General features: G+C 43.7%; 1 protein-coding gene across 1 annotated transcript in view; it reads left to right on the top strand.

Annotated features, from left to right (window-relative positions):
- LOC144106827 (poly [ADP-ribose] polymerase 2-like) overlaps positions 1 to 16,581 on the top strand; it is a 93,215-nt gene that overhangs the window by 64,367 nt on the left and 12,267 nt on the right. Inside the window, exons 10-11 of the mRNA XM_077639774.1 lie at positions 12,149 to 12,466; positions 15,464 to 15,591. Coding sequence (XP_077495900.1) covers positions 12,149 to 12,466; positions 15,464 to 15,591 — 446 coding nt within the window. The remainder of the gene's footprint in view (positions 1 to 12,148; positions 12,467 to 15,463; positions 15,592 to 16,581) is intronic.

The raw sequence follows: 16,581 nt of genomic DNA, 5'->3' as shown, positions 1-16,581 counted from the left end.
TAGCTAAGAAAACTCTCACACAGCTGAGCAGCATTCCTCAAATTAGAAATTTCTTTTTTGTCCGGAGTATGAGCCTGATGGAACGAAGGAAAGCATTGAAGATTGATGTTTATTCTTTTTCAGAAGTGTATAGGTCACTGTGTACATAACTTAGCAACCGCCAGGCATTGTAGCACTCTTGCCTTTTAAAAGTTCAGAAGAGTCCTCTTCAATGTCGGACGTTTGCTGCCAGGAGTACTAGTGGAGCTCTGTCACAAAGGGCGCAATGGCAGCACTGGCCATGCAAATGGCAACATATTTACTTTTGTTGAAAACTGTCCATTCTTTTCTTCATTATCTCGTTACTGTACACTATCTTTTGAATTTTCTGCATGTATGTAGCTTGAGGTTCATACCTTAGAGACAACAAAAATGTTAAGTATTGTCTGTATGCCTTGCAGCATGAAACCATGTTTTTTGTTTGTTTTTTTCCCCTGGCCTACTAGAGCACATTGAGTGAAAAAAATGTTGGATGATAAGTACAGAATGTGTTTAAGAGTACATACTCTTAAGTCTGTGTGTTAGACTGTTGACTTAGTTGTTACTTTTGCTCCAATCTTATGTACAAAGATCTGGTGGTAATCAGAATCTGAACATAATGACGCGATAGCGTTAAGGGCCCCGTGTCGCAGAAAAGCCGGTGTCGGCGACATTGGCCATGAGTAAAAAATCCCCGAAGCAATAATAAATAAAACCGAATAGGAAATTGGTCGAGTTGGGGAATCGAACCAGGGCCTCCGGAGTGAGACAAGTGTGCTAAACAACGCTAAACACTCCGCCACGCAAGCTCGATGGTTTGGAATGAACAAAGGCGCATCTAGTGGATACGTTGTCTTAGAAGGGTAATTTAGAGACATGTACTGTGGTGTATATCAGTAATTATGAGCATGGAGATTACAGAAGTCGCAGTTAAGCAAGTAACAAAGTACGTTGCCGCTACTTTTCCTCTTCGCTTGGCGCACTTGTAGCGCCATCAGGAGGTACCCACTAAAACCACTCCCTCCTCCTCCTCGCAATGTATGCCACTGCCCCAACAGATAGCGTGCGATGGCAGTGCCTCCCGCTCATATCTCATTCGGGTGCAGCGGGGCCATGCGGGGACGCAGGAATCACGCGGTTGGCGGTGAACAACACAGTGCACATCCAAGGCGTGTTCAACATGAATGAAGCTTGCGGCTTGCTGCCTGTTCGTTTGGCATGGAAGCTATGCTGGCGTTCGTGGCATAGGGTTTGTCGAGAACGATGTGCCGACGAACTACGACTGCAACTTGAGTCCCGCGCGTTTCGGCAAGGCGCCTGGCAGCGCTTCTACGTGGTTTGCTTCTCTGCGCGTCTGTTTCACCATACAATAGCGTCAGCATCATCAGGTTTACGCCGCGTCGAAGGCGTTGACTGTGAGCGAAGAATCACGGAAGGATTAATAAATATAAAAGAGTAGCAAGTTGGTCTAGGTAGGGAATCTACAACCCATTACACTATAGCGTTATACCCTCAAGGTGGAGCTTGAGTGTCCCCTCCAATTTTTTTTATTTCGCTCAGAGGGCAAAAGGGAGGGCGGAGAAAAGGTGTTTAAATAGACCTTCACAATGCTCCATCCACCCCCCCCCCCCCCCCCCCCACCACCAGGGGCGACAGTAACAGCTTACATATTTTGGATTATGAAACAAAGAAGTAACATTGGGAATGTCTTCGTTCCCTGGATGAGTTTGAACTACATGTGCAAACTCATTCACACACTAGCTGCCGTGGTGAACCAGTGGTTATGGTCCTTGGCTGCTGATCTGAAAGACGCGGGCTCAGTTTTGGTCGTGGCGGTCGTTTTTAATGGAGGCGAAATGCTAGAGGCAAATGTACTGTGCAGTGTCGATGCATGTTATAGAACCCTAGGTAATCTAAATTTTTTGCAGCCCTTATACTCTAGGGTTTTATTGTGGAGATAAATAGTTTCTCCCCGCTTAATCGTGGCTGACAGTTCAAAACCGCCAGACCCCACCCCGTGATCGCGTACGCTACCAACAGCTCGCCGACCACGGCGAGCCTTGCTCTGAGTGAACAAAGGAACAACACGTTGGCTGACACAAACATGCATTTATTGCTACAGCAACAATAACGCCAGCTAGCAACAAGATATGCTAATGAATCAAGGTCGTCCGACTCACCAACAAGGTTGCGAGCGAATGTTCGCCCACGCTAGGGCAAGGGATGCTCCAAAGGCTGGACGGGACGAGATACGGGAGCGAGTCTCCCCGTCGTTTCCTCGCCCCACTGGCGAAGAGCGGAGCCGCTAGCGACATGTCCGCTTGCGCAGACGATCCCAGCCGAAGACCCTTTGCCCTCTCCCGCGTGCGAGCAGTCTCTCGCGCTGCGATGCTGGCGCCCTCTCTCGTTAGGTAACTAACAAGGGAACGTTCTCCTCCTCGAGGCGAGGCTGCTGCTGCACAGTGCATCACGGGAAAGTCTACACAGGCGACTGCAGGGCAGATCCCCACATCCCCCCAGCCTTAAATAGACCCACGCGCCTGAAAGTGCGTGCTATGGAGGAGTCTCCTGGTCTTCAAGCACTTTAGACACGTCTTGCAGCGGAGGTCACGCCGTCAGCGTCCACGCAGGCTTCCGCAGTGTTCCGAAGGCGGCGTGAAGGTCTCAGCTGGGACGACTCGTATGGCCCGCGGACTACCATGTCCGCAGGCCCGTGAATAGAAGGCTGGTGGGAAAACTGCAGGCCAGGATTCCGCAGTAGTCGCCAGAGCAGCAGCAGCTGGAGGAGACTGGTGACTGGTCTCGCCACAGCTGCCCCGGAAGGGTGCGGCGAACAGGATACAGGCCGCTCCATCGCAGCAGGTGGCAGTGAGACAATGTGCACCAGACAGCAAGCCTGGGTGGCTCCACCGGATCTGCAAAATTGCCGAAGCGCTCTCGGCGTGCCTTTAACGTAGGTCATGGGAGGGGAAATGGCATCCGCAAGGGCCTCGTGGCACAATGCCTAATTCACTAGCAAAACGTGTCGGGCGGCTGTGCAAACGCAAAGTTCGAGTGAACAAGCCCTTTCTTGAGTTGAACAAGACTGCTCAGTTAGTGCGAGGTTAAAAAAACCTAGGCTAAAAAAACCGAGTGTGCAGCAAAGTGCGCCCCCTCTCAACAGCACGGTCCGGTGGTCGTGTCTCTTCTGACGTGGTGCAGGCAGCTCCGAAAAGCCTCATTCCTAACTACCAATCCGACAACAAACGTAAACACAACAAGGACCTGAAAGAGGTAACATGTGCGCAGCCGCGAGGAGACATCAGCTTTGTGGGGCGGTCCTACCCCGCTCACTGCATGAAGCAGCTCCTGAGCAGTCGGCGCCCACCGTATCGGACAGTGTTGGAGCTCGCGGTGCCGAGCTGCAATACCAGCGAGCTTGTAGCTGCACCCGTGGCCCCAGGCCACCCGGCTACCGGAGCCGCGACTCCCAGAGTCGAAAAAGAGGCAGCAGAGAAAATATATACAGAAACACCGGACCACCCACACGGCTTTGGTACTCACTGGCTTTGGGCTCGGCAACTCCGCAGGCGCTAGGCCTCGCGCTCCGTGGATGCGGACCAAGTGGTTCTCGTGAAGAAACTCCAGGGAAAACTTAATCAAAAATGCGCTGAGGATATCGAAAAGTTCACACATGTGGCAGTGCAATACACCTCTCACTCAAGAAAGCATGCCGCAGGTCCTAGTGATCAAAATTCACTCTAGGCCTAGCACTTATCAAGTCCGGACAAAGAGTGTTCCTCGAACCGAACCGACAGTCGACCAGTGTTCCAAGAGCGGGCCCCATGTTGGGCTGCTAGATGTGGGGTTGAAATTGGGGAGATAGTTTCTCCCCGCTTAATCGCGGCTGACACAGTTGAAAACCGCCAGACCCAGCCCCGTGATCGCGTACGCTACCGAGCGCTCACCGACCATGGTGGGCCTTGCTCTGAGGGAACAAAGGAATGACACATTGGCAGACACAAACATGCATTTATTGCTACAGCATCAATAACACCAGCTAGCAACAAGATATACTAATGAATCGAGGTCGTCCTACTCACCAGCAAAGTTGCGAGCGAATGTTCGCCCACGCTAGGGCAAGGGATACTCTGAAGGCTGGACGGGACGAGATATGGGAGTGTGTCTCCGTCGCTTCCTCGCCCTGCTGGCGAAGAGCGGAGCCGTGAGCGACACGTCCGCTCGCACCGACGTTCCCAGCCGAAGACTCATGCCCTGTCCCGCGCGTGGGCTGCAAGCAGTCTCTCACGCTGCGATGCTGGCGCCCTCTCTTGCTAGTTGATGTAACTGACAAGGAAATGTGTTCCTCCTCGAGGCGAGGCTGCTGCTGCACGGTGCCTCGCGGGAAAGCAAACGGGACTGCAGGGCAGGTCCCCACAACTCTGGCTTGCTTTGGAACGTTAAACCTGATAAACCCCCTCATTCATAACTACCTACTTGCTACTGTTTATATAAATTATAAATTTCACATACTAACATACCTGCAATTTCAAACATACTCATAAAATGAAATGAAACCTTATTTACGCAGATTAGATACTTTAGCATGATAAATGTTTTTTATGATACAAGAACAGCTCTAAAATGCGGCTGTTTTAATCGTTTTCACATCTACATCTTCCAAATGAGTGTGCTTGGCAATGTGTGCACGATACTTTGTTGTCCATAGTATGTACGTGATTAAGGAATGTGCCATGGTACCTGATGAATATAATAGTAAAAGTTGCATGGTTTAAGGATTTATCTAGTTTTGGTTTGTTCACTGGTAGCATTTTTTAAAATTGTAAGTACTATATCAATAGCTTTTAATACTGTTTTTGACGAAAAGTGGGTGTGTTTCAAGTATAGGCATCTGCGAATATTCGATCATTTCGAATATTCACTCAAATAGTAATGTATTAGAATTTTGATTCGATCCGAATCTTTGGTATTCGAAATCTCAATGGATCCATCTCGAGCAAATAACGTTTTTGGAACTCTATAGCTGCGGGTGGTTTCAGTTCAGCATACCTTCTCCGGTATGGTTGTAACCGGCACGGCCGCATGCATCAGTAGAGAGATTTAGCATAGTATGATCAGATTCCACGCACTGTTAGCGTGCGCACGCTGATTGGTCCCGACAAGGCAGATGTGCAAACAGCTATCCGGTGCCAGGTTGCTTGTGACGTCCGCAGTAAGTACTGTGCATGCTCAGTGGCTCCCCACGGAAGCGGATTGCGCTATGCTAAATCTCTAATCGGAGGACATGACTTCCGTGGAATGAGTCAACTAACTGCGGCTGCCACAGCCGCTGTTCACGTAAAATTTGCGAAACAGGTGCAATGGTGCGAGCACGAAGTGGAGCTAGCATAAGAAGTGGAGATGGATGCCCTATTGCACAATGATGCAATCGCAATTAAAAGCATCATTTGGAGGCCCCACATATATCTAGTTCTCACACCCCACAGATATACCGGCACTGCATGTAGGTCTGCTTTCCCCACTTTTGCGATGGCCATTTTTCCAGAAAGTCAACACAAGCTCATTGAGTCTGGCAAAGCTTCAGTGCACTTCCCTTGCCACATGTGCACCAAAAATGGCAGTAAATGCTTAAGGCCTTTAGTTTGTTAATGACATTATTTTCGGAGTTGGTGCTACACACCCAGATTTAATGTCATTATACGAAAGTCAGATATAGACTGCAAGACAGTCAGAAATTTTACCTGAATATAAACAGTCATAATAATCACAATATCTCGGGAATGTTGTTTAAAGTAATGCGAAAATTATTTTGCGGAAAAACAACACTGTTGTTGCTTGACAAGTCTAAAAAGTCACCAAAAACATTGCATGTGAGCACACAAGCCGAGAGCATCTGTCAGAAGTGCCTCAAATGACTGAAAGTTATAAACAAACAATTTGCTACTGGATAGAAAGTTTTTACTAAAAAAGTTGCATGCTTTTCTACATATAGAACGGGGACAAGAGTGCGTGTTGCTCAGGCAGATTAATTGTGGTGAACTAAGTAGGTCACGAATGGCAGTAAGGCCAATTGGCATCAAATACAGGTGTGTGGCACCGCGAGAATGGCATTAAAGATTAAGGTAGTAGGCACTTAATGGCATTAAATTTGTCCATGTGGCACGAGTATTAGTTTTTTTAATGTAATGGTCTGGTGTATTTGAAAAATACATGACTTTTAATGTATATTGTACCGTTCAACCTTTTATGTGTGCCAGGTGTATTTGAAATATTCGCTTTGAAATTATTCGAAGTGAATTACTATTCACTTTGAATTCACTTTGAACCAAAAATCCACTTTTCGCACATGCCTATCCAAGTAGGAGGCCATTTTCAATTGCTCATGTTGCTTTTTATTTTTCTTATAGAACTAAGCTATGTAGATTCTTTGAGGCCGTGTTGCCCCATATCATTGAGCAGTAATCAAGCTGTGAATAGATTAAAGAATTGCAAAGAAGTCTTTTGATACCAGTTGGTAACAAGCGACAGCACTTAGTTAAAATACCAGCTTTCTGCACACTTGTGCAAGGCGTCTTGACGTCTTAATTCCAAGTTTTGTTGTCATCTTATCACAAGATATACTAAATGGCCCTAATTTAAGTTTTGCCACCTCGAAGTAAGTCTCTCTATCTCGGAAAAGCACACATAATTGTTTGTACTTAATTGACTATCAGTCTGTGTTTTTTACCAAACTTTTAGTACATGGCGAACAGAACTTGCTTTTCAGAGCATGTTTAGTGAATCTTGGCCTGCAATACACACAGCACAATTATCGGCATATAGTGTTACAAATTTACAACTTTGAATTGTTTACATAACATTTATGTAGTAGAAAAACAGTATGGGATCAAGGATACTGCCTTGTGGAACTCCAGTTTTAATCAATCGAAGCTTGGATTTATGTTTAATTGGTACGAATTGAGCTTGTAAGCCAAGGTACGATTTGAGGAGCTGAAGGTCATTCCATGCAAACTGATCCAGACTGTGCTCTTGACAATCTTCGATTTCTTTTTGACTTATTGCATTACTATCACAAACTTTATCCCAGCTTATTTTTGGCAAAAAAGTTTTTTTGTGTCATGGCTGCCATTATAAGTTCACAAGCGATAGCAAAAACCTAGTAATCTTACAAAAAAAATTGCTGTGAAACATTTTTTGCAGAATTAAAAGACCTTGCACTTTCATATACAATAAACTGAGCGGAATTTCTTTAATTTCTTTTAAGCCGGGTGTGTTCAGGTAATGGTAATTGAGGTCCCATGGCCATTTTTTTTTTCCATTAAATTTTTATATGTTCTAAGAGGACCTTGGTGTGGGCTAGTTGGTTCATACTGCTACGACACAGACTGACAAAGCGCAACATAACTAGGACGAGTAGAAGAAACACGAAACACAGGACAGGCACTACTCTCGACTTGCATGTGGTGACAGCAACCAGGTTGACCAGGGTTATGGCAGAATTGTGCATAGGTCGTTGACAGAAAAAAAAAATGTCAAGTATTTTTCTGTCAAGTATGAATCAACTAGCCCACACCAAGGTCCTCTTAGAACATATTTCTCCTACATTGGGCTCTTTTTTCTGTCAAGTATGAACCAACTAGCCCACACCAAGGTCCTCTTGGAACATATTTCTCCTACATTGGGCTCTTTTTTTCTGTCAAGTATGAACCAACTAGCCCACACCAAGGTCCTCTTAGAACATATTTCTCCTACATTGGGCTTTTTTCTGTCAACGAACTATGCACAATTCTGCCATAACCCTGGTCAACCTGGTTGCTGTCACCACCTGCAAGTCGAGAGTAGCGCCTGTCCTGTGTTTTATATGTGATGGGCAAATGTGTCGACAACAAGGGAATCATGCTTGGTTTTGCAAGAAACACTGTAGTTTCCTTGGAAAAAATCCTGTATCATACTAGATGAAAATGCTGATTTTGTGATTTTGCAAAGTCGCTAGTTTGGATTCCTGCAGAAATTAAAGTAAAATTTTGTGGAACCTCAAAATTTTTTCAGTAATTGTATGCATACTTCCTTGTTGTAAATAGTGCAAAAATATTTTTTGGCTCCTCTAATTTTGCAGCAAAAAAATTGCGAACATTGCTGGAAAAGTGAGGCATTCCAAAAAGGGCAGTTTTCAGGACAATGATGGGACAAGGAGGAGTAAGAATTGGAGACTGAAATTTTTTCTTGCTGTTAATTCGTTCTTTTTTACTCTCGCTGGACAAAACATGTACTTCGAGAACGGGCAGATGATTTTTAATTAGGCACTGAAACCATTTAGAATTCGAAAAAAGGCAAGCTTTGACGGGGGTTCTAAAAAAAACATCCTCTCTGATCTTTCGTTAAAATTTCCCTGGAACACGTTCAGTACCTGCTAATTCTAGATCGAGAAAAAAGTGTTGCATTATATTGTTTTGAACTATAACATTAAGGGCCTAACATAGACCATATTTCATTATCATTAATGGGTACTGTGTGCATGAATTGTGCGCATGGGTATTGTGTGCAGCAGTGGTCATGAATTCAACTTCAAACTGAGCGGATGTGGTTTAGTTTTAGTTACCACAATGGCAGGGTCTGGGAAGATACCTTGAAAGCAGGTTTTTTCTTGTAATGCGCTTGATGCTTCACGTGGCTCCTTATACGTCTGGCTAATGGGATTCAGTATTTTGCCCTATTGCAAAATTTTATGGCAATTTGGCTTGGAATCAGATTTATGAAATAATTACCTCGAGCTTTCATAGTGTTTAAGACAACGATAGTTCATTTAATTAAACTTTTATAGGTGTGCTTTTTGCTTCTGGTACTCCGAACTGAGCCAGGAAAGCCCTTTTATCCCAGAAACAAGAAGATTCTGTGTTCCTGTTGACAGGCTGGTGCCGCTTGCACCTTCAGTAAAGACAAGCGTTGCCGAAATGAGGCAACTTTCGCCACAAAAAAACACAAACTGAATTTTGTAGTGAGCACGAAACCAAATGGCAACTTCGGAGTCGAATTAGATGATGAAATAGCTGAGACTTCTTTATTGCTAATAAAATAGCTTTTACGGAAGACCAGCGAATTACTACCCACCAGCTCACAAGGTCTATTACAAGAGTATTTATGGATGAAGGAAGGCAGAGCTATAAGTAGAAAATAAAGTTCTGCATTTTTGCTTTGTTTAACGGCATCTGTTTCTGAAAGTTTAAGAACATTTTTTGTTTTAAGCAAGGAAATAATTTTGCAAGTTGAATCCCTGTGTGGCGTTGCTCAGTGCTTGCTCTTCACTCCAGCACACGCTAGAGCCGATGTCAAGGAGACACATAAGCAGTGCTGCACGGTGCTCCAAGTGGTTGCTGTATTTCAGTGCTGAAAGGTTCGTTGGCGTGTTCAGTCACATTTCGTGAATGACCACTCCAACTCTTGGGTCGCCGAGTATGACGTAAGTGCAACATGCACAGTTGAGAGAAAGGCTTGATGCGGTGAAACACGCATACTCCTTTCAGTGGTAGCACTCTTGCAAACCGCCGCATGAGTTTGGCTTCATTTTCGTGAATAATTTCTTGCGGCACCCAGAGTGCTGCAACCATAAGACAGCTCATAGGGGGTCAGTATTTGACCTTTGTGTGGCCTCTGAACACTTGCTTTTGCTGCCAATCACTTCACAGTTCCACCAATACCGCCGCAAGCACTTTTGCCATGCAAGGTGGTGAAAAAATCTTACATTTTGCACCATGGTGCATTCTCCCGGAGTGGTTTTAACCGATTGCTCTGACCGCAAAATAAATTTCCTGGCCAAAGGGCAGCTTTGTACTGTTTACGATGAAAAGCAAGCACCATTCTGCTTGAGCTCAGACCAAAAGTGGCACCTGCATTTGATAGCACTCTTTGCAGCTGTGGAAGGAGTAGCGTGACTGCAGCAGTCATGGTCCGCATCCACAGTTACCGTGTGGAGTGTCCCGATCGTCCAGCCATACGGCCGCTTCATTTTGATTTTTTGTAACAGTGCTCTTAAGCAAATTGCTGTATTGGGGAAGCTGGCAGCGCCCAAGCTTAGCGCACCATTTTATTCAAGCATGGGAGTGCTGGTTCTTTGTATAGTATTTGCAGTCGGCGGCAAAGTGTGCTGCAGTGAAGAACAAGCAGGGTACAACGCCGAGGTTCAGTTGAGTGACTCAACTTGCAAAATTATCTTTTTGCCTGAATTAAAAAATGTTGTAATTAAGCCTCCAGAAATAGATGCCATTAAATGGTACTATGCAACTTCCTATCTTTCGTATTTTTACTAGGACAACCTCACAATCCAATTGATGGCTGAATGTATGCCTCAAAAGGCAAATTTCTTGAACTTGAGAATTTTTTTGCTGACATGCCTAGCATTTTTTCGTCTCTGAAACATTTTTATTGCGTCTTTACTTTCTGGATAACTTAGAAAAATAGTTGGAATGACTACAAAAATTTTATAAGAAATTTAAGAATGGCATATTTTTGTACCTTACCTGCTTTCATATTTTATATTTTAAATATAAAACAAATTCAGTTTAATTACTGCATATGAAAGCACAATGTCTTTTATTTATGTGAAAAACCTCTCGTAGTCATGCATAAAAACACAATTTTTTTTTTTTGTAACACTAGGTTCTGCTGCTACTTCCAAACTTATGGTGGCGTCGGTGACACAAAAAAAAAAAAGGTTTTTTTCACCAAAGACAAGCTGAAATAATGTTTGTCATAGTAACGCAATAAGCCACAATTTTTTTTTTTTCGAAAAGAAATCGAAGATGGTCAAGCGCAAAGTCTGGATCAGTTGCCATGGAACGACCATGAAGTGAAAGTCATCAGATATATCATTCTAGTTTTCGTAACTCTATCAAAAGCTTTGCTGTAATCTAGGTAAATTGCATCATCATTTTTGTTTTTAATTGCCTATAATCCTGTCTTTGTACTAGTAAAGCACCTTTTATGGAAAGGTTTTGTCTATAACCATGCTGACATTGTTATTAAATTATATTTGTGAGAGAAACTGTCAACTCTGGCATTTCTTACGTTTTCGAGCTCTTTGGAAAAAACTGAAGTTTAGAGACCGGGCAATAATTGTGTGGTTCATATTTCCTGCCTTTTTTGTACTAACTTTTACCTGCGTAACCTTCATGTTCTGAGTGAAAACGCGTGTAGACAGTGCAAAGTTGAACTTATGAATTAATGCACGTGTAATGAAATTCAGTGCATGTTTAACTGGTCTGATTCTGATGCCATTGGCACCTCTACTGTGGCTGTTCTTAAAGGGCGACTCTTGCAAATTATGGACCGTAGTCAGTTAATGACTCATTTATATTGCTGAGGGCTTTCTCATCAGAGTACATAAATTCATTTTATATATTCAAAAGATAATTTTGAATTGCCTAAACACATTGAAGCAAAACTTAAACTCCAGCGCACGCCTTTGTGTTACGTCAGTGACACTGCTCTTAACAAGCAAGCAGCATGGGCCCGCTGCTCCAAAAGCGAGCCGGCAGCAGAACAGCAGGTACGAAGGCAGAGCGGAAATCCACAGCTGACAGGGAACGTGGCTGCTCCTTCTAGTAGACACCTTCAGTGTTAAAGACTTGCCATTTATGGATGGCCTGCCACTATGAGAAAGGCCTTGCCAGGATGTTGCTGGACAGGTGCCGCTTGTCACACTTTTTTCTTACTGAACGCTGAACCTTCCTGGTTTAAGCTGCTGCAGTGGTTCACTAGTTATGGTGCTCGGCTGCTGGCCTGAAAGACTTGCGTTTGATGCCAGCCATGGCAGTCATTTCAATGCAGGCAGAATGCTAAAGGCCTGTGTACTGTATAATGTGAGTGCACGTAAAAGAATCCCAGGTGGTCGAAACTATACGGAGCCCTCCACTACGGCGTCCGTCGTATCCCGAGTCACTGTGGGACATTAAATTCTATAAAACTATACGCAGTGTTTCGGGACATTTAACCACACAATTTACAATTTTACTATAGCTGCATTTTATAAATTAATATGGAACTCGGTTTGAGCTCGAAAAAATTTCTTCTATTAACTTTTCTATGAATAATGCAGCACTGCAGATTAAATTGTCTCTTACTCTTTTTTTTTCAGCTTATTCTTCAAGCTGTGACTAACACACAAGGGGAAACGCACAATGCTTATCGGCTGGTGGTACAGAATGTGTTCAAAGTGCACAAGAAATCTCAGGAGGTTTCCTCTTTAGGAAATCGTCGAATGCTGTGGCATGGCTCGCGAGCTTCAAACTTCGCAGGCATTCTCAGTCAAGGACTCCGCATTGCTCCTCCTGAGGTTCCAAGCAATGGCTACATGTTTGGCAAAGGTATATACTTTGCTGACTGCGTCAGCAAGAGTGCCAACTACTGCATCTCTGAACGTAGAACCAAAGAGGGGCTGCTGCTTCTTTGTGAGGTAATTATGCTTTTGGTTGACTTATCCTTCTTTTCCACTGAGCACTGCGCAGCTTATTTCATTTCCTCCACAAAAGGTGCACAGTATTGCATTCGAGAATTATCTTGCACTACATCATTAACACAATTTTTCCACCCCCCCTCTAGTGGAAGAGGCTATGAGTGGAGCATCTTAGAAACCTGTTGAACAATTTTGTTGAAGGATTCTTCTTGTCTCTTGCCTCATTGGAAAGCCCAAAAAATTCTTTTGAAATTTGTCATACTTTGCAGTCTGCCTCTTATATGAAATAACAGGCCACAGGTTGCACGTACACTTTCAGGTCCTTCATATGTAGACAGACGCTCTGACTTAACTGCCACAGTTATTTTTCAATCCTTTTAGGGGAGCCTCAAACTAAAGAATGTCAGATTCAGGGTCACTACACATGATTGTTGATTTGTGTTGCAGCCTGTCTTTACTTGCAGGGTCATTAAAGTGCAGCTTATTCACGGGTATGAAAGGGTTAGAGTGACTCAACTATATTTGTTGTGTTGTGAGTCGTGACACATGGCCAGTGTGTGCATAGTGTGTTAACCTTTTAATGCCCAGTGTCGCAAATTCGTCACATACTACTTGCACGCAGTGTGCTCATAACTGCATGGTGCTTGCATACAAAGTTTCATGGAAAGCCAGCACTTTTCAGTCAACGTTTGCCGTCACTGTGAGGAAGTGGTGTGAAGAAAAAGGGGGCACAAATGTGCGCCTTCCAGCCAGCATTGAACAATTCCTCGTCTCATTTTCTGAGAGCTCTTGTGGGAAAAACAAAGTTATTTGTTGGATGAACAGTTGTTTACTATCTGTGGGCCTTCAGGTTGATTTGAGGCCTTCGACTTCTTCTTTAACCCTTTCATACACGCATTATGTACTACTATTGACAAAAATGTAAAAATGTGTCTGTGTATACTTTGGACACCCTACTTTACAAAATCAACTTAAATGGCTGAAAAACTTGAGAATTTCATGCACTCCGCACATTTTTGATCAGAGGATTTCAGCCCTATTCTTCAAAAGAGCACATTTATGCTCAGTTAATTATTTTTATTATCAGCTGCAGCCATTTCCCAAATGAAAAGCTATCTACATTGTCCTTTAGTAAAGGATTCCACCGTGTGAGAAAAGAAAAAAGTTGCAGCACCAGACAGCAGTTTCTACGCACACTGTAGAACTGTGCGACGTCCATCTTAATTACTTGTTCTTGAAAGATTGATCCTGCTTTCTAGGCATAAAACAAGCCTTGTCATTCTGTCCCGCAGGGATTTCAAATGCAGTCGGCAGCACTGACATTATGAGAACATCTTCTGACGCTTGAAAAAAAAATTATTTCTCTGCCAACACTGCCTCAGTGTTAGACTTAAGAGCGTTAGCTACGGGAGCTTCAAGTGTTTACATCGGTGTGCTCAGCAAACGTGGAGAAGACCAAATCCAAGACACAAGCAGTGCCATCTACCTCATTGATTTTGCACTACTGTTGCAATTTACAGCCACCTTCGCTATATCCGGTATATTTCCTCGTCATATCAGTTAATAAGTTTTATAAACGTGTGCACCACATTACGACGAATTGTTTGACACCATCCGGAACTCACTGTGACAAACGGTTTCGGCCGTAATGGCCGTCTGAAGGTCCTCGGAAAGCTCGTCGTTGGAATCCCACACATTTTGGGCTTTACAGTTAGTAATTTTATCCTCAGGACATACCAAGTAATTTTACACCATGTCGAACATTCAGCGTCAAACGGGTGGCCCCCAAATTTTATGCAAATGGTGGTCCCGGGGGGGGAAGGGGGGGGGGGGGGGGGTCCCACTTCGATCGCTACACGGGCATATATATATATATACACAACAGTTCGAAAGTATAGGTATCAATAGAGGCGCTACACGCCCACTGTTGCCCATGGTAACTGTTTTGGTCAACCGTTTCGGCAGGTATGTTTTTCCATTTCATGTATGTTTTTCCATTTCCATTTCATAGAAAACATTTGAAAAGGTAACAAGCAACTGTCAATCCGAAACCATGCATAAACAGCACAAACATGTCGTGTTCTAGTTTCCACAACAGTTAAGCCACGGCAGTTTCATTGCTGCTTCAGCATGAAGAGCATAGGGTGCACAGAGCTCTAATTTAGCGTCAAGTGCAACCATTATGTGACAATGAAGTTTTGAGAACTAAGCTTCCTCTTATGATTTTGTTTCACGGCCCAATCATTTAACTTAGGCATTATAACTTTTTGTTATGACTGTACGACGTTCTTCTGCAAGACAACTCTTAAGGCAGCTGTTTATGTGGTACATACTGCTACATGAGCGGCTGGTATAGAAAAAAAAAGGATAATGTAAACTGTATGTAGCTTTGACCGCACAGGAACATCATATATCTCACCGATGGCGCAGCCAGATGGCGTCGCAGCGAGTGAAGCAGCCGATTCGAGAGCCTTCTGCCGAACTGCGAGGCAACCAATATCCCTGGTCAGAGCTGGGGTAGGTTTAGCAGCTCCCCAGATGGTGCAGCCTCATGAATTATCTGCCCTGCTCGCTGCGACGAAAATTCAGCCGCAGCCGACTGCAGTTTTATGCCAGTTCCAGACAATCCAGGCAAGTTCAGATTTTAAATTATTTATCGAAAAACTCGGACTGTCATAAGCTACCTTGCGGTTGATGGCTGAGTACAAATAGGCCAGTAGTTTGCGCAGGAGAACTTTTTGCAACCTGGACAGATATATATGGAACACACAATATTTAGCAGTGATGAAAAATGTGTGGAGAAATGTGCTTTGTGAAGCACCTCACCTTATCTTTAGTTGAAAGCTAGATTCAAAAATAAATTGTGCGCTTACTTTGTGACATTTAAGCATTATCATAAGGACTATCATAAGCATGTGACAAGCAGTGACATTTACACTGTACAAGGGCAGGTAGTAACGTTCCATCTTACTCAAGTTCTTATAATAAAATGTGCAGGTGTCTCTGGGAAACATGGAGGGGTTTACGAGTGCTCAACAGAATGCACCTTCACTGCTGCCACGTGGCTACCACAGTGTACATGGGATGGGGAAATACTTTCCAGACCCCCGCAGAAATCTTGACATGTAAGTTATTTCTCTGTTTTGCATAAATTGAGGGGGCACTGGTCGTGGGCCCCCAAAAAATGCCCCGGAAACCAATTTTCGTTGTTCTGGAAATCAGTATTTTGACCGTAATATCAATTTAGATCATCGTGTGGGCTATTTGAGCTAGGGGGGACAATTTAACGGCGTGAAGATTTTGGACACCTGGCTGGCTTAGTATGTCAATATCTCGGCATCTAGGACAGATAGAGATGTTAAATTGTCTGGTTAGATAGTATAGCATTAGCGTGATTGCGGACCTAAGTGAAATTACGTTAGCATGCCGCAAGCAAGCAGTTTCCACAGAGTTCTAGTATAGTGTCCTGAAAACGTTAACCGGCATCTACTTCACATGAAGGCTAAAGGTCCTTTTAAAATGGTCGGTACTGCTGCTAATTCGCAAAAGTAGTGTATTTTAGTCTTTTACAGCCAATTAATGCAGTAACGTTATTTCTGCCTGAAAAATTTCTCGAGCACTTCCTTGGCAATTCTGTGAAATAAGAGAACTAAACACATTGGCGATATGTAGTATAGGCAATTCTAAGTACAAATCATTCGAGCAAGAATACTTTCCATGATGTGATCAGATGTTTAATGCTTGAAAAAAATTTGTATATATATAAATTGCCATGAGAAATTGTTATAATACATAAAACACCATGACAAAGCTTGAAACCAATTTTTGTTGCGGTTCTAGTGGTTGTGTCTCTTCCTAGCAGTTGCAGACATTTGCAGCACAGCTTGAGGCCACGGTAGGCCCAGGAGCGCCAGAATGGAGAGTGTATCTAAAAACTAGGCTGAATTAAAGCTCACACTTTGCCATCAAAGCAAGGTAATACCCCTGTCAAGTGCACAAATTAAGTGCACTTTGCCATCCCAAGTGACACTTTAGGCTACGCGATGCTAAACTCATAGAAAAAAAAAATGCCAACACAAGCGGAATTTTTGAAGAGGTCGACGAAAAAGAAAGAA

This window comes from Amblyomma americanum, chromosome 10 (assembly GCF_052857255.1).
Source record: "Amblyomma americanum isolate KBUSLIRL-KWMA chromosome 10, ASM5285725v1, whole genome shotgun sequence".
NCBI lineage: Eukaryota > Metazoa > Arthropoda > Arachnida > Ixodida > Ixodidae > Amblyomma > Amblyomma americanum.
This window is presented reverse-complemented; position numbering and strand designations above follow the sequence as displayed.